The 18,472-nt window shown below is 41.8% G+C and overlaps 1 protein-coding gene across 15 annotated transcripts in view; it reads left to right on the forward strand.

Annotated features, from left to right (window-relative positions):
* Nucleotides 1–15,039, forward strand: part of LOC308100998 (mitogen-activated protein kinase kinase kinase kinase 3-like) — a 55,597-nt gene extending 40,558 nt beyond the window's left edge. For 8 of the 15 annotated variants that reach the window (XM_080450245.1, XM_080450256.1, XM_080450253.1 and 5 more), the window contains 16 exons: nucleotides 474–852; nucleotides 2,784–2,884; nucleotides 3,229–3,270; nucleotides 3,932–4,016; nucleotides 4,107–4,186; nucleotides 4,460–4,520; nucleotides 4,611–4,728; nucleotides 5,057–5,115; nucleotides 5,217–5,320; nucleotides 6,387–6,564; nucleotides 7,005–7,073; nucleotides 7,307–7,399; nucleotides 7,655–7,725; nucleotides 7,852–7,907; nucleotides 8,123–8,188; nucleotides 9,810–15,039. In XM_080450245.1, the coding sequence (XP_080306371.1) occupies nucleotides 474–852; nucleotides 2,784–2,884; nucleotides 3,229–3,270; nucleotides 3,932–4,016; nucleotides 4,107–4,186; nucleotides 4,460–4,520; nucleotides 4,611–4,728; nucleotides 5,057–5,115; nucleotides 5,217–5,320; nucleotides 6,387–6,564; nucleotides 7,005–7,073; nucleotides 7,307–7,399; nucleotides 7,655–7,725; nucleotides 7,852–7,907; nucleotides 8,123–8,188; nucleotides 9,810–9,897 (1,650 nt within the window). In that variant the 3' untranslated portion in view covers nucleotides 9,898–15,039. The remainder of the gene's footprint in view (nucleotides 1–473; nucleotides 853–2,783; nucleotides 2,885–3,228; nucleotides 3,271–3,931; nucleotides 4,017–4,106; nucleotides 4,187–4,459; nucleotides 4,521–4,610; nucleotides 4,729–5,056; nucleotides 5,116–5,216; nucleotides 5,321–6,386; nucleotides 6,565–7,004; nucleotides 7,074–7,306; nucleotides 7,400–7,654; nucleotides 7,726–7,851; nucleotides 7,908–8,122; nucleotides 8,189–9,809) is intronic. The other 7 variants (XM_080450249.1, XM_080450250.1, XM_080450257.1 and 4 more) reach the window with 5 other exon arrangements.
* The last annotated feature ends 3,433 nt before the right edge of the window (nucleotides 15,040–18,472 follow it).

Raw genomic sequence — 18,472 nt, forward strand, 5'->3', positions numbered from 1 at the left:
ATAACAATTCAATCCTTTTCTGAGGCTCATGTCAGATTATCCTATTTGTGTTTATAACGGGTGACAAGCAACATGTCATCACTTTGGATGATGTTTAACACTTACACAAAGGACCATTGATAGGTCTATTCAATTTAGACTGCCACCCCTCTTTATTGACGCCTTGAAAATGTTTTGAATAAGCTGAGTGCCACACTGATATTGAAGTAGCAATAAATAAGGATGGCCCTATCCAGCCTACCATAAATATGCTGGAGCTGTACCCACACTAAGCTGTGCGCATAATGATGTCCTATTCCTTACAGACTGTATTTTCTGTGGAAAAAGGCTTTAAATGCTTGAATTCTGAACAAAATGTACTTTGTACTCTCTCTCGCTCTATCCTTCCTCTCAATCTCTCTTTTTCCCATTCTCTATTGATGTCTCTCTCCCTCTATATGTAAATCTATCTGTCTCTCCTTCCTTTCCTGCAGCCCAAGTCCATCTGCCCACCTCACCAGCAGCTGCAACAGAAACAAGACGAGAGCCAATCACACAGCGAGGATGACTGTGGAGGGGGCGGGACCATTAAGCGTTGCCCGGCCCCGGAGACGGCGAGCCCGGCCAAGGCCTCCAACGTGCCCCCGAGACCTCCGCCCCCGAGGCTGCCTCCCCACCGCCGCAGTAGCTTAGGTAACGAGAGCCCGCTCCCCGCGGAAGCCGACTGCTCTGGCCCAGGTGATGACGGGAGCTTTAGGCATTTCTGGGAGTGGCTCCACGCGCCTCACACCGAGGAGGAGCTGGAGGAGGCGTGGGAGGTGCTGAAGGAGGTGAAAGAGGAGCAGGAAACAGAGAAGGAAGACGAGGAGGAAAGTAAGGGTAGTAGATTGGTAGTCGACCTAGACCCCCCCTGCCCCCTCTCCTTTTGGTTGTCTGGTTCCATCAGTCAGTCCTCATAGAGTCTGATTGGTTGATTGTTGCAGCGGTTCCACCCATCCCATTGGCTCCTGCTGAGTCTGATTTATTTGTTCCATCAGTCAGTAGTCGGTACTATATATTATTATTATTTTTTTGTTAATGTGTCAATTCACCCAAAATACAAAAAATATATATTTTCCTCTTACTTGTAGTGCTATCTGTCCATCTAGATAGGTTCGATGTGAATTGGAGATTTTTGACGTGCGATGTCTGCCTGGAACTCAATGATCTATAGATCAGTGGTAGGCCTACTGGCGGCACGGTTCGGGGAGATATACAGTTGGTGGGCATACTTCAGTAAAAGAAAATAGTTCTCATTGAAACTGTTCACAATGAGTTCTGTGGATTATCATGAGTAACTATATCAGGATGTCTGGAGTCTCTTTACAATGTAATTATTTGGCACTTTGAGAGCCATAAACCAAATGGCATTGTATTGGGGTGAAGGCAGATATCTCCGTGGCACGAATCTCAAAACCTCTGGATGGATTAATAGCACTCCACACAAGAGTCTATTTTGGGTCAACTGCCCCTTGAAGTTCTTCCCATCCGTCAGCTCCTGTAGAATCTCATTGGTTGTTTGTCCTTGCAATCAGCGTATTTAATTTTTTTTCCATTGTGAAGTCTGATCGATTCTCTAACCCAATCAATCAGTGACCAGCTTCCCACAGCCCCCCTAATTTCTAGGAGAAAGAAAACAGCCACCATCTCGCAGTTTAGGGAACAACACAGGAATGGACACATAATATTTCTATTGGGAGAAATGTCTTTTCTTTTTTCCTTTTTTTGTGGCGGGGGGGGGGGGGGTGGGGGGTTGTTCTTGAATCCTGTCCACTGCAGATTGCATTTTTCTGGCCCCTTGACTTTAACCACTTGAACCCCGTCATCCATATTCAGTGGGGAACATTAGCCAAAAATAGCCAATCTACAAGCTCATTATGCGTCGTGTCCAGTTCTCTAAGTGGTTAAAAGAGAGAGAACAGGGAGCTGCATTTAACAGAGTGAGAACAGTGAGCTTTAACAGAGAGACCCATGAGATTTAACACAGAGACCAGCGAGCTGCTTTATTTTATCAGAGAGAGACCAGTGAGAGGCTGCAGACTAGAGAAGGGCTGAGTATCCATTATTCCAAAGTGCAAGAAGCTTAAACCTTTTCGTTCCAATACTCAGTAGCTGGTAAATAAATCCCTGGAATGTCCAACCACTTTTACTGTTTTCAGCAATCAAATAAATTGTATGAAAAAAAAAGTAGAGCATCCTAAAGTCAACTTATTAGCTGCCAAATTAGCTAGTCTTGTTGATAAAACTACCCCCTTCAGCCATAGTCTTAATTTAACACCCTGACTTTAAACTTTATTTCCAAATTATTGTGTGCTTCCTACTAGCCTGCTCCTTGCTTCCCTCCTTCCTCCCCTCGCTCCTTCCCTCCCTCTGTGCTCCCATTGGTTTGTATTTTGTCATGGTAGAAATCCACTCGCCTCACCTCAACCCTGTCCTCCTGGTACAGTGCATTCCATATTCATCAAACTGTGGTGCATTTCTGTGTAATGTAAATGTGCTTTTGTGAGTGATTTAGTAATTGTATTCACACTACACATATAGTATTTGCTCGTACACATACATACACGCGCACACACACACAAACAAACAAACACATTTTCTGGTATGTACATTGTTCCTTTCTTTCTCTTCTTATATGTATTCCCTGCCTTACATGCTCTCTCTTCCTCCCTATTTCCATTGATACTGTCATTCACTCTCTCTCTCTCTTTCTCACACACACACACACACACACACACACACTCTAAGTTGTGCTTGTCTTGTAGGTAATGGATTGCAGCATAATGGAGAGCGGGACAGCCCTGCTGACAGACAGTCCACTATGCCCCCTAGTGTCCCCATACGGAAAGACAAGAAGGACGTTCCAGTAAGCACAGCACAGACACCTAGAGTCATATTGTATAACTGCAGTTATCTGGTGTCAGTTGTGCAATCTGTCCTGTGTCTAATACAAACTTTACTCTGACTAGCGTTCTAAGCAATTATGCTGATGTCAGCATTACCTCCTATTAACCCATGTATACAACATAAGCGAACAAAGCAATTCATATAGTATAACGTATGATGACACTTTCAGAGATAAGTGTGGGCTTTTGAGAAAGTGTTAAGTGGGTTGATAAATGCAAGTCAAAGACTGTTAATGTACTATAATCCATATATAATACCAGTGACTAACTATTTTGTATGTATGTGCGTCTTTCTGATTTATAGAAACCAATAAGCAATGGCCTTCCACCAACACCTAAAGTTCATGTGAGTAGCATGACTCTCTCCCTCTCTCTCTCTCTCTCTCTCTCTGAGCTCATTAGGAGCTCATTACCGTGGTCCATCTCACAGGTTGGTACACCATGTAGGAGCTAAATGGGGCTACAGTATGGCCTGCATTTCTATAATGCCTTTATCAAAAGCACTTTACAATGTGTGTTACATAATTGCTTAAGCAAAATTGCCCAAGACATATTTTAAGGTTTTCAGAAAAGAAGGGATAAAAAAACAAACACTATCTGCCTATGTCATCTCTTGACTTAGGCAGGTAGAGATTTTGGAATGTAACAAGCATTCTGATAGGCTGAGGACATAGGCAATAAGGCAGGGTGAATCCGCAGTGTTAGGAGAGTAGCGTTGGGCAGATATCACAATTTGCCCAAAATGTAACTTAGGCAATAAGTGCTATTACGCACATAATGGTACCCAAAAGAAAATCCCAAGGTTGGCAGGTCTGCAAATGCATTCAATATTAGTTAGTGCTAGCTACAGGATTGGTTCAGGTGCTGGAAATCCTTGACTAAATAATGTGCTGGAATAAAATTTGCATACCTTGAAGGTGCTTGAAAAGTATCTATGGAAACCAAACCAGCACAATGTTCAGTACCTTGCTTTTATGTTTGTGTCTGACCGTGTCCTCTTTCGCCAGATGGGGGCGTGTTTCTCCAAGGTTTTCAACGGGTGTCCTCTGAAGATCCACTGTGCCACTTCCTGGATCAACCCCGACACAAGAGGTAACCAACCAGAAACCAGATTTCATCGTATCACATATCATTATTGGGTGATGAATCTGTAAATCATTGAACCACTTGTGTGTGTTTCAGACCAGTTTTTAATATTTGGTGCTGAAGAGGGGATCTACACACTAAATCTCAATGAGCTTCATGAAACCTCAATGGAACCGGTGAGTTTGACTGTCAGGCTATTGCTTGTGTATCTGACACACTCAAAATGTTGAGTTCCTGTCGCCTTTGTCTGTCAAATGCAGATGCCATTTTAAGAGTAATGGCTTCACATCCTATAGATTTAAAAAAGGTTTGCTAACAAATGCTAGCAATTGGGGGGCATCAGGTCCTAGACATTTTAACTGTGGCGTGAACACATTTTGAATGATGAGCGATCAATACACTATCAGCATCTTTATTTGCTGTGTTTGTTCTTTCCTTTATGGATCTAGCTCTTCCCTCGACGGTGTACCTGGCTGTATGTTATGAACAACTGTCTCCTCTCTATATCTGGTAAGACATGAGTTATTAGTGATTGCAATAATTGATGCTGTTTTAGAGGAGGTTGGTGTTTTTGGAACCCTAACTTCTCCTCTCTTCTAGGCAAGGCCTCACAGCTGTACTCCCACAGTCTGTCTGGCCTCTTTGGACATGCCAGACAGATGCAGAGATTACCAGTATCCATTCCCACACACAAACTGCCTGACAAGATGATTCCCAGGTAGCGACAACATCGCCAGACCTGACACCACTGTCTCATCTGATATAGGACCACGACTGTTGTCAATATTACTGATCTTATGTCAGTATTTAGATGGGAAGAGAAAGGGAGTGATACATACAAGAACATGAGAGAAAGAGGTGGTGAAAGAGAGAAAATAAAATGACTGGTGAAGAGAAAGTAGAGGGTGTTGTTTTGAAATGAGTAATCGGTTATGTCATGCAAATAATGCTAATTATCGAATAGATACTACCCACTTTGATACATTTGTAATTAACCTCAGCTGAAATGCAGTGTCTTCAAACATTTATTTGTGTCTGTTGTATAGGAAGTTTACGGTGTCCAATAAGATTCCAGACACTAAAGGATGCCAAAAGTGTTGCGTAGGTGAGTCTGTAGTCTCTCTACTCTTGAACCTCCAAAACAACAAACCCTACAAAGCAGAGGACGTGATTGTTAATTGATTATTTGTGTTGTTTCTCACACAGTGCGTAACCCGTACACAGGCCACAAGTATCTGTGTGGAGCCTTCCAGTCCAGTGTCATCCTGTTGGAATGGGTGGAGTCCATGCAGAAGTTCATGCTCATTAAGGTAAATAGTGTTGTGTTCCCTTCACCGTTAGACTGCTCTGTGGTGGAAAGGAAAATTAAAATGGCGAGGGATCGGGGGAGAGTTGTCTGCGGTTGCTATTTACACATTCCCTGCCATTGACGGAGATCTCCGTCATTTCAAATCCAATACTTGACTGCCGTTACAAAATCATGTTTTTAGAAATTACGCTAGAAGGCGCTCTTTGCCAACCTATGAATGATCCCTTGACTGCAAGAGAAGGCTAGAATCAGAATTGACGTAATCCCCCAAAAAGTCACTCCGTTCCCTCCAATGTTATGAGATTTAGAAAAACGCATCTAGCTCGGATTTCTTATTTTTTTTTGATGAAAACGAGCCATATTCAACTGCCGATAACAACAGAACGGACGATTGCGGTAAAAATATGTTTGTTCTGGTGGATAGAAGAGACCCTCCCCCTCCCCCCAGACAGCTTTTGTTTACATCCGTGTCCACATGTGGCTTCCGTGGGCTGGCAGTGGCGGATGAATTAATGAATTAATACCTGGCAGCGAATGTGTTAAAACGCAAAGAAAATGTAACTTTGGCGAAAGAAATATCAAAGACAAATAGTTCACTGTGTTGTATTATTACCTCGAACTGTCTATGACTATGTCAAGCAAGTTTCAAGTGTCTCGGCTTGTTGATTTTCATACCGAAACTACTGACTACTGAGAAAAAAACAAGTACCAAACAGTTGTCAGTGAAGTACTAAAGTGACTCGTAGGCAACGGGCTCAACATGCCAAACCACCAGTATAGTCCTAAAGCACCGGTTCCCCCCGGGGACCCCCAGTGATCCCTGAGGTGGTTCCAGTGGTCGCCAGCAAAATGAGGTACAGTTTAAAAACGCTTGTAGATCTGCTATATTTCTTTTTTCGGGGTCCCTGCCACAAATGGGGGTTCCACAGCCAAATGCATATCAATTTGTGTGAGAACCATTGCCTGAGAAGCATACTTATCCATTACAATTTAACCAAAGCACTCCCTTCCCTCTCTCTCTCTCTCTCTCTCTGACTCTCCATCACTCCCTCTCTTCCTCCAAACAGAGCATAGACTTCCCGTTGCCATGCCCGTTGGAGGTGTTTGAGATGCTGGTGGTCCCGGAGCAGATGTACCCTCTGATCTGCGTGGCCGTCAGCAAAGGCACAGAACTCAACCAGGTGGTGCGGTTTGGCACCGTCAACCCAAACGCCACCTCCTCCTGGTTCACCGAGGCCGGTAAGGGTGAGGATTGCAGTGGTGGAAGAAGTACTCAGATTTGTTTTACTTTGGTAAAAGTAGCAATAACACGATCTAAAAAATACTCTGTTACAAGTAAAAGGCCCTGTATTCCCAATTTTACGTGAGTAAAAGTACAAAAGTATTGGCATCAAAATATACGTACAGTTACAAAGTCAAAAATGTCCCAGAAGGCTGGGGGTGGGGATGTTTATATTGTATGCGTTTGTAAAATCTGCCTTTACGTTAAAGTTTTTTTTTGTTTTCGACGCATCATTGAGTCTCCTACCGGAAACACAGCCGGTCATCAAATTATTGGCTTAGGAATGCGTCAAAAACCATGAATTCAAGGCTTCATGGGTTGTGTAATTGATAGAAAATAAGTAATTTTTTGGTTGAACTACTCCTTTAACACGTCATTTAAAACTTTCTCTCTCTTGTTCCAGACACACCACAGACGTGTGTGATTCACGTCACTCAGCTAGAGAGAGACACCATCCTAGTGTGTCTTGACAGTGAGTAACACACAACTCACACTCACTGATCTGTACTGTCTGTACTGTAATACCTCATAGCGGATTCATCTCAACGTTCCTTCTTCCTCCTTATGTATTTCACTGTCTCCCCTTTTTTACTACTCCCTCTCCCGCCTGTCTGTTTATACTCTCACCTCTGAACCACTGTTCCTCCTTGTCCTTCTCCTTCCTTCTGTGTCGTTCTCTCTCTCTCTCTCTCTCTCTCAATCTAGGGTGTATAAAGATAGTCAACCTTCTAGGCAGGTTAAAGTCCAGCAGGAAGCTGTCAGCAGAGCTCACCTTTAACTTCCAGATTGAGTCCATAGGTAAGGACACAAAAGCAAACAATGTGTTGTGTTGCACTGCGTTGTGATCACCATTTTTTTTTACACATAGTCCACAGCCATCTATGTGACAATGAAACGGATAGGCTTGCATTTAAAAAAAGGGGAAACAAACTTACTATCCTGTAACTCCAGCGATATATTCTAGTCTTTTGTTGGGCTAATTGTAATGCATTTTGAAATGGTGACATTCACAGTAACTAACACTGCTGTGTGTGGACATGTGTCTGTTTGCAGTATGTCTCCAAGACAGTGTGCTAGCGTTCTGGAGACATGGGATGCAAGGAAGAAGTTTCAAGACAAATGAGGTGAGATTGACTTTCTGTGTGTACACAAGAACATTCAAGATGCATCATCCTTTCTCATCAATGCATTGTGGCCGATCAGTTTAAAGTTAGACTAAAGTCTCTCTCTCTCTCTCTCTCATTCATCAGATCACTCAGGAGATCTCTGATAGCACACGCATCTTCAGACTACTGGGGTCAGACAGGTGAGGAACAACACATGCACACGTCTCCACACACAAACATACACCTGCTGTATGCAAGCGTTCACATGCACACACACTAACAAACATTTCACAACTCACACCAAAAACATATTTGATCAAGATCTTGTATACCATGTCTAACCATCTCTCACAGTCTCACATACACACGCACACAGTGTCTGTTAACATGCTTATCTGATGTTTTGTCAATGAAGAAGCTTGGACAGTAGCGATTCCATGACAGAGACAGGGGCTGAGAACAGAGGCCTCACTCAGCCCAGGTACACTCACTTCCCTGGGCACAGCCAGCCCAAACTCCGATTCTCTCTCTCGGGTGGTGATGGAGGTCTGCTTTAAGGGAGAGCGGTTCTTTATTGGGAGTCTTGAGGTTTAAGGAATGGTGTGTGGGGTGGACAGAGAGAGTATTTGTGTGGGGCATTCGGGGGGTAAAGTTCCTGCCCACTACCGTGGATTCCTCTATGGTGCTTCCGGCTTGCCCGGACGCTCCAACGAACACAATTGGCAGTGTTCACGGGTGGGAAGCCAGTTGGGTAGGGAGATTTCTGTCAATGCAATAGCATTTTTTAAAGTTATATCTTAACTCTGTTGGAGCTAACTTGCACGGTGCAGCCACTTGACTTTATACTAAGTTATTTCATATGCTATGCTACGTTTAAACTTGCACATAGTTGGTGGAGATACCGCCACCACCACGATCATACTTACCTGGTAAATCACACCCTCCATACGGTATAAACGCTTTTGTCAAAATCACATGTAAAGACTGACGGATAGAAAGCATCAGTTACGGGCGCCCAGTGAGGCCACTTGATGCACCTTGAGGCCACATTGAAGGTGGGAGAATTTGAAGCATCAGAGCGTCCCTATCTTTATATTCGGCTAGTTATATAGAACAGGGCACTTTTTGTACTTTTGTATTTTGTAATACAGGACGGTTTACAGTTCACAAACAAACCTATAATTTTGTGTGTGCAGACCATCTATTTTATAAAAGACTGACTTTTATTCATCAAAAGAGAATTTAGAATGGTCAAACAAAGTGAGAACCATGCCTTTATGCCATTATACACATTGTATTTTGGTGTTCTGTGCCCCTCGGCGATGCTCGAAAAGGAAACCGAGCTGCCGTGAGCTCTGAAAGACGCGTCTGCAAATATCTTCTAAATCCCAACAGTTTTCTGTAAAACGTATGTTTCTATATCAGTGGTTTTCAAACATTTTCATGTCAAGGACCACCCAAAATTTGGCCGCGGACCACCATCTCAAATTATTTTGTTCCAGGGACCCCCAGAAGCAAAGATTTGAGTAAAAAAAATCACTTTAAAACAATATATATTCAAAGATTTGCACACAATATTTTGTAGACCTGCTATTTTTGAATAGCCAAAGTGTAAAATAATGCTTTTTTAGCTCAAATCTTAAAATGACACAGTCTTAATGGGTTATATACAATGGGTGCATATCTTGGTGCGAGCGTCTGATGCTTTCTATCTGTCAGGGCCTTAATGTCCTCAAGTTGGCACGTTGCCCAGGTGCTGCAGAGCCTCCCAGTTTGTTGTAAAAGGCTTAATGCAGAGACATCTTTCAAAGTCCTTTTCTCTCCTATCCTCTGCAGCGGTTGCTGAAGCTATGTGGGATCAGGGGAGGGGATATAATTACTATAAATCCTGGCCACGGCTATGCTGCTACCCTTCTGTTTCCTAGGTTTCCTGGTCTGCTTTCACTGTGTACTAACAAAATAAACTGGTGAAATGTCAGAGGAGGGCAGTGAACAAAGTTAGATTAGTTAATTTGTGTTGTTGCATGTGTGTGGCTGACTGTGTGTGTGTGTGTGTGTGTGTGTGTGTGCGCGTTTGTGTGTGCGTGCACGCGTCATTCCAGGGTGGTGGTGCTGGAAAGCAGGCCAACAGACAACCCTACCGCCCACAGCAACCTCTACATACTGGCTGGCCATGAAAACAGCTACTGAGAGACACAGTTCACACTTAACTCTCCAGCCTACCGGCAATGCAGCTCCTCTTCTGGCTACGCAACTGGCAAACCCAAATACCCTCTTTCTACCCGAACATTCACCAAGTACCGCCTGTCTTTGATTGGCCTTCCGGCAACACAACTGGAGAATTAGCAGTCACACCGGGAAGAGGGTAAAGTTGCCACCGTTTCTGTTTCAGCCAATTAAAAATTAGCGTCACACAGTAGTGGTTAGTCGGGCCTAATGTAACACAGGTCAGCATGTTACAGCACTGGTTAGACCTGGTTACTTAGCTGATGTTCTGAGCAGTGTGCAGGAGTGATGGACGCAGGGAATAACCGCTTACTTGGAACTTTTACATGGATGCCACTTAACGGTCTAGTTTGTCAACACAAATCAACATGGGAGTAGGGTGAATGTTCTGCCCGTCAGCCAGTGTTGTGATGGCTAAATCTGACAGTGGGGTGCCAACGAAACATGTCCCTATTCAGTCATACCCTTTGCTTACCTTGCTACATACCCCACTGCACCATGGGAAACCAAGATCGACATGAACACACTGCTCCTACTAGTACTACTACAGCTACTACTACTACTGCTATAGCTTCACAGAAGAGCCAGCCTACGGAGAAAAACAAGCCTTTCACGTCCTTCTTCCCTTACTTACTCTTTAGTTTTTTTAACCTCACTTTTATTTATTGCAGCATGATGTAACTAAGACAACCAGGATTACTTTTTTATTTTCGATTTTCTTTTTTTAAATGAAGAAAAACAAAAAAAACTAAAACACAAAAAAAAGCTTTGCCACTCCCGTAAGCATTGAGCTCTCATCCCTGACACCACACAAGTGCTTAATTGACCTCTATTTAATTGTTGTAAATATAAATGTGCATTTTTTTTTGACAGAGAGGAACACTAAAGCCTGGTTGTGTAGATAGACTTCTGTATAGGTTGTTCTGTGCGACAGACAGATAGATGAACAGACAAGAATGGGGCTCTGGGGTGACATCATTGGTGGTGGCGAGTGATGGGGGTGGGGGGGCGCAATTAATTAACTTCCTTGCACATAACGAGGGTCAGAAAGGTGCCAAGATATCCCCACCCCACTCTACTCTGTCCCAACCAACATTCTCCTCAGGTGAACATTTGCAGTAATACAATGATAATATTGTAAAAGTGTTCTGGAGGCTCAGGATTGGACTGAGCAAACACAGGAAGCAGCACTGATTGGGTCATTTTCATTCATGCATCATTGTCATCTTTGGTGGTATACACAGTTAAATCGTCAGTGTTTATTTATCCATTTGTAACTCAGAGAGTTTCCAAATTTAACCCAAATGGACCCTTACGGGTCTATTTGATTACATTTGTTAAATTAACATTCAGGACTTTACTGTGTAGACATTTTTCACTTCCTGGACGTTTTTGTCATTGTCGTTGTCAAGAGAGATGGATGACGTTTCTATTTATGGTTGTGTCTCATAGTTTGACATCATGATCAATGTTTTACATTTTTCAATTTGTTTTATGCTTCCTTTTAATCGAATGCTTCTTTCACTTTCCCATCATTGTTTTTATTTTTTAACAAATTTTTAATACTATGGAACCACTGGTGTTAAAATAATTGCACAGAGAAAAAAAGGTATTTGATATACAAATATGATGTCATAATATATGATCTTGTGTTTATGCACAGTATGTGTGTAGACTTAATATTTGCATACATATGCATTGTGTACTGTACAGGACAGACCTTTGAAAAGTGACAGTTGTAACTGTAACTTGTCACTCAGTGACTTGTTTGACAAGATAACAAAAATGGATGTAAATGCTACAATTTACATAATTTATAAATCAATTATTTAACTACTTTGCTCAGATTTAGAATTTTGGCTCATTTATTGTTCTGCCCATGGTTTTGTTTGTTTTGGCCTATGTTAAATACCAGCTTGGTATGGTTTGTACTCTAGGGCAACACAGTGAATGTTGTACTGTACCGAAAATGCACAGAAATACAGAAGACATTTTAGTATACTATTCTATGATTGAAAACTTGCCTAGTGTGGAAGGAAATCATGAGCAATGCTTATATCTTCAACATGGTTCGGCTACATGTAAGTTATTATGATGCAGTAAACCCCACCATCTGGTACTAGAAAACTAACAAAAAACTGTAGTTAAGCTGAAATACTGTTTGAGCCAGTTCTGTCCAGCGATGAAGCGAACAGATGTGGGAGAGATTTGGAAGAATTGAAATTACGTTGAAATCTGCAAGGCATTTTATGTGTATTTTAGAGTTTTAGCTTAATCGTCTCAGCTGTGACTTTTCAATGTCTGAGTCCTGTGTGAGATATACACTACAACCATGCATACTGTTATGCTAGCTAGGTATGCACTGTGCCATACTGTATGTATGAGAGTCGACATATACTGCAAGTCTTTACAAGCTGTGACACAAGAGGTCTCTTCAGAGGACATGAACACTATAGCTGACCATTGATGAGATACCATGGCTAAGACTATAAAGGCTGTATTATAATTGATAGGAATGTTCCCATAGCCCACAAGGTAGGCACATTTGGGGGAATACCTGTACACATTGGATTCAAGCTCTTAATAGGTTATCACAGTTGTCAAGCCAGTGCTAAAGTTGTAGCGTGTCATGTAAACTTAAGCGTAAAGTTGCTTAGCTCAGCATTTTAAACTACTCTATTTACCCATCTGCAACTCGTGATGAACCCATTGTGTATATATATTCCTTGGCTGCCTTAAATTTACCTTTAACCACTTAAACCCTATATGCTTAGTTTGCTGGAGTCCCCCAGGGCTCTAGACTAGGTCCGCTCCTTTTTTCACTAGCCGAAAATAGCCGATCTACAACGCAATGGATTTTGAGCCTGTGGATCGTCTATTTTCACGCAATGTTTGGCCCATAATAGGCATGCTAGGGTTCAGGTGGTTAAGTAGGACCTGTCACAATCCAGGGTTGTTATGCAGACCCATATTCTGCCAAGAACTCATAACCTTGAAGAGAATTATTACGGCTCTGGGAATCCAAATATCATTGGTTTTAATCATACTGTACTTGAGAAAGCACACTTAATATGCCACCCAAGAAATTGTTAATATTGTTCTCCATGTTGTGCCCTTTGTTCCCTATTGGCTGGCTGCGATCTAGCAAGGGGTTAAATGTCAAAAAGTTGAACGCTACTGTTGGAATGTGGGGTCGATCAGTCTTCAGCTCAGGACGCTGAGAAGTGATCTGAATGGCTATTTGGAGTACATTTTGAGTTTCAAAGTGAAACATTTACGTTTAAACATTTGAATAATTAAAGTAGATAAAAGTAGATTTAAATTGTTAAAGTCCACTTCTTCCAACTGACTGCACTGAAAATGAATCGACCCTCGCACTGACTGGTGTTTTTGCCATAATGACCATGTTAATTCTTTTTTTTTTACCATTACTCACCAGTGCAAGTTGATCTTAATTGCAGGATTGCCACAACCTGTTGTTGCCATAGTCAAGTAGTTAATACAATTGTGTAATAATAAACTTTTTGATTAACTGTAAAATTGCAAAGAACACAAAAGATAAATAGAGGTTTAACAAGACTCTACAATGGCTTAAAATTCTACATGTTCATACTTACACATGCCAAAGACTAGTGGGCACACATGAGAGAGAAAGTGTCAAATATCACAGAACTCTACATAATAATCAAACATTCTCTTCAAAGTACAGGCAGAAGACAAAACAAAAATTGCCACGTATGTGCTGTTATTTACAACAATTTATACTTTTGAACAACAGCAAACTAGATAAACATGCCTTAAGGTACAATTCACATTTAACCAAGTGATCACTATAATGGATTAACTTGTTAACAATAATTGCCTCAGCGGCTCTTTGGGCCTTGGTCGGCTCTACACTTGGTCCAGCAGTGGCTTGTTATTATACAGTAGAGACCAAACATAATTATCTTTTAGTAGTTCAATTTGAGTCATTGTCCCTTATTAACCAATTATGCGCACATTGGGCCTCATGCAGGAAACGTGCGTTACGATCATACTGTGATCCTAAAGCGTTCATGCGAGTGTTTCCATTGTGGCATCTTGTTTGTCCATTGTCACCTGCATTGAGGCCTGTGTCTCGGCTTGGTGTGCTGTAATTTATCTTGCAACGCCAGTCTTGCAACATGGCTGTGGTAAAGCGACTCACTCCTGAAATTGGATTAACTTCCTGTTGAATGATCATCACAGCCCTGTATTATCTAGCCAATAACTGTCCAATGGAGATAAACTAAGAAACATTCCTTGTGTTGGGGCCGAGTAGCATGATGTTAAGGAAAACATACTATGAATGTTACATTTTTTTAATGTAATGTCTAAATTGCCTTGTTTTAAATTTTAATGGCCAAATTTAGATGGGTGTCTGTACCTTGTGCAATGTCTTAGATGAAATAAGATCTTAAACAGTGAGTTGTCTCATTATAAAGTACACACAATAAGTGGTGTATAGGTTTAGTGTAAAATGAAAAACAGTACTCTATGATTCACATTAAAATGTCTGTTGTATACTCTGTAGAGATATGTAAATGAACAAAACCCACAGAAATGGCTAATATATTTGGCAAAACTTCACAAGAAGACTGCACTAAAGGACACCATGTTGGCACCTAAGCTCAACAGCTATGGAAATTATAATTTCATATTGCAGGTATCAACATGGCTTCCCATCGGCCTGTTTGCCAAAATGTAACCTGTTTCTGTAGTATTGTCCCAGCCTGGGTCAGGTAGTGTTCCCCAATAATTGTTAGCATTGTTGGCGTTCCTAGGTGGCAAAATCTGTCTTGCTAGTAGCTACTCCAAGCAGAATAAAACGAGCTGAATTATTTTCAAATACTATTTGACACAAGTCTGGTCCCAGAATTTAAAATAACACTACGCAGTAGGTCTTTTTTTATGTTGCTTACTACAGTACCATCATCATTCATTCTCGTATTGCAATGCACACGTTATAAAATGTATATATTGTAAAATAAAAATCAGTTTGTTTTACATACTGTATAATTGCCTATATTTTGTTTCAGAAGTGTAACAGATTTATGAGATGACAGGTTAACACATTAAAAAGAAGGAACTGAAAAACTGATGTCTGTGTTTTTTCCCTGTGGATCTAAAGTGCAGGCCAATGTAAGGCCCCTATCTGTTTTCTTCAAAACACTTTCTGCTACTACTACAGATTTTGTGAAAATCTAATGCAACTCGGTACATATTCTCTCTGCAGTCTAGTGATCAAGATTAGTCAGATATTTCATATACCATTCCCATTGGCTACGATTGGCTTCCAAATTTTGCTGGCGGGACCCATTTAATCACTCATTGAGGGGCCTCTAAACAGAGGCAAAAGCAATTTCATTTCCACCCATAGGTGGCACCACAAATGCTACAAATGTCACTGCTTGTTGCACCAAATTAAGCACAAAATGTGTTTAAATTTTTTTCTCACTCTCCCTCTCTGCTGAGCTTTATCACCAGTGGTATATATATAGGATATAGGTACCTAGCCTGGTAACACCCCCCCCCCCCCCCCCTTCCGGAAATCTCATTTGCGTTTGATTTCACTCCTGATGTCAAATGGAAATGAGATATCCGGAGGGAGGGGTTTACCAGGCTAATAGGTACCAGCTAGCCTGGTAAACCCTCCCTCCGGAAATCTCATTTCTATTTGATTCCTGGAGTGAGTCTGGCATGAACCGCCTCTCTGCAATATTGGCTGTGTATGCCAAACGGCCGCGCCTATCAGCGTCGTCGCTCATTGTTCTGTGATTGACAGCTTACGTTGGCCAATCAGGTGGCGAGTTCGAGTGAGCCCAAAACACGAACGGCAGCCATCTTTTTCTTGTGCGGCCAATTCTCCGCTATTTTTTTACTTCAAAAAGCTCTCTAACTTCTATTTTGAGGCACGGAATTTACTTATAAGATATCGTTTGGATAGAATTGAGTTGTTTAACTTCATATATGTGGTCAATTAATCATGACAAAGCCTATTTAAAAATAAAAAATTAGAGAACCGGTAGGGGTGGGCAGTGACACCATTCTATCCGAATAAGGCAACCCATTTTGGGTATGGCTGTCTCAAAAGTCCCGTCGCGTCACATTAAGACTGGTGAACTGCTGATTGGCTGAAGGGGAAAAATTATCATTGGCTGAAGGGGTTGTCAGTCAACGGTATTACTCCCGCCCAACTCCAGCACAGCCAATATTGCAGAAAGGCGGATCAGGCCAGACTCACTCCTGAAATCAAATGGAAATGAGATTTCCGGAGGGAGGGTTTACCAGGCTAGGTACCAGCCACCACCACAAAAGATTTTTAAATTGTCTTAATTCAATCAAATCAAATCACCAATTCAAAAATACAACTCATCTGGTATTGTCACTACCATGCCCATGTAGTCACCCACATAACATTTGTATAAAGTGGCATGGCAGTGATTATAGGCCTAACCTGGAATCCAGACTGATTCGCTCCCTTCAACAGACTTTTTTTATCACTTGCTTCTCAAGAAGGCGAAGTGATAAAAAAAAAGTGTCTAATCAGGGAGCTAATCAGTCTGGATTCCAGACTAGTATAGGCCTTGCACTTTGAGGTCATGGTTACAGTGACCTCACAAAACTTTTTGATCATAACTGAAGAAGAGTTGTAGAGTGTAGAAAAGAATTTCACCCACTCTTTTCCCACCTGTGAACTTGTGATGAGACAATAATCTAGGGATGAAAAGGTTGGGGAGTTTGCCGTCTCGCAGATGGCCTTCAAAATCTTCCAGCAGCATTAGGAAGCAGTGGCTCAGACGAGGGGCTTCCCAGTCGCTGTCCTTACTTCTTGAACAACAGGCATGGAAGAAGGTGGTCTTTGCGTGGTAGGAGCAGAACTTACCAAAGGAAGAACCCCCCTCCTTCAGCAGGTGTTACAGAAGCTTCAAACTCCCCTTCCTGAAACAGCAGAAAGTAAGTAATTTGACTGTTCTATTAAAACACTCTTTACAACTTCTAGCATTCTTTATGTGTTCTACTTTTTCAAGTACTTGATACAAATGAAGGGATAACTCCATCCCCAACTATATTCCACACAGTAGTTGAGGGGCCTCTACACAGTGCACCTCCAAAAGCACTTTAACTTCTGCCTAAAGGGGGCGCAACAACAGTTGCACCATCTGTCTACAAACTCTATTCCCCCCCCCACAGCTTCCTTGTGTCCTGATCGCTGCAGCAACCCACAACTGATACAGCCCAGGGTAGCCTGGGAGAGATCTGCGCTCAGAGGAGTTCACTTTTATAGTTGAATGTACCACAAAATAATTGTTTTCTATGTGAACCTTACTTATAATTATTACATTTCATTTATTTTGCAAAGGAACTCTCCTTTTATTTTGTTGTATTTTTGCTTGTGACTTTCTCTTTTCCTTCTTCACACTTTTTGACATAATTTGGTAATTTTAAGAATCAGCCCCAGGGGTTATATGGCAGCGGACTGCACTGGCACTGCAAGAAACCTCTTAAGGAGGTCATCATGCCAAGCATTGATGAAACTCAGCCAACACAGTTGCTTTGGATGGTTTGGTAGAATTCTTGAATGTTGTGGTAGCTTTTGGGTATATCAATAAATTGCACTTAAGGGGTCTACAGTGTGCAGATCTGTATGGTTTGTTAGAATGTACTGCTGAGGAGACAATGGAGTTTATCTGGGTCCAAAGGGACCAAAACACGGATCAGACCAGTCTCACAGAATGTCTGTGAGCTGACTGCCTCCACACACTTGGAAAATCCATGCGGACATACCATTTCATTTGACATGGTAGTTCCTTGTTAACAGTAATGTTGATATAAGCTTACAGTATTTTCTTGTTTCCCTTTTTTCTTGTGCAATGATAAATGCCGGATAATCTGTACTGTATTTATATATTAGGCTAATACAGTAGAGAGAGCATTTCTCTAAGGTTCTCCAACATGTGTTTCAGCACTTAAGATACAACCCCTTCACTCCAGAAAACCACTTGCTCAGTTTAACTAATCTCTCCTGCAATGTTTGGACTTTCAAAATTGAGAGTAATATAATCAATATTGTGGTGTACTTGGTTCACATGAATGGCTATTCAGGGCTTTATCTTAATCTAATCAGCCAACCAACTCGAACTTGAACGAGTGTCAAATGCTATGGAACTTGTCTCTCATTCAGTATTTCTCTTTCTCTCCCTCTCTCCCTCTCTCTCTATGCCTATCTCTCATTTTTCTCTTCTTGACCTTTCCCTCTCTCATTTTAGTTCTCTTCCTGATTTCTCTAACAATTAATTTCTCTCTCTCTTCTCTCCCTCCCTCTCTCTGGCTCTCGCTCTTCCCAACATCTCCCTTTTTGACTTTCTTTCTGACATTCATCTTTCCACTCTTCCGAGGACAAGGGGCCTTTTTGTGTGCAAGGGGAATCATAGGACTCACATGCTTTGGGGGAGAGAAAGCGAGGGATCACCCGCTGCCCAGGACGCAGGGCTGTTCAGAGGAGGACAGGAGAGGAACA

The sequence above is a fragment of the Gymnoscopelus braueri genome (genome assembly GCF_963280865.1).
Source record: "Gymnoscopelus braueri genome assembly, chromosome: 14".
NCBI lineage: Eukaryota > Metazoa > Chordata > Actinopteri > Myctophiformes > Myctophidae > Gymnoscopelus > Gymnoscopelus braueri.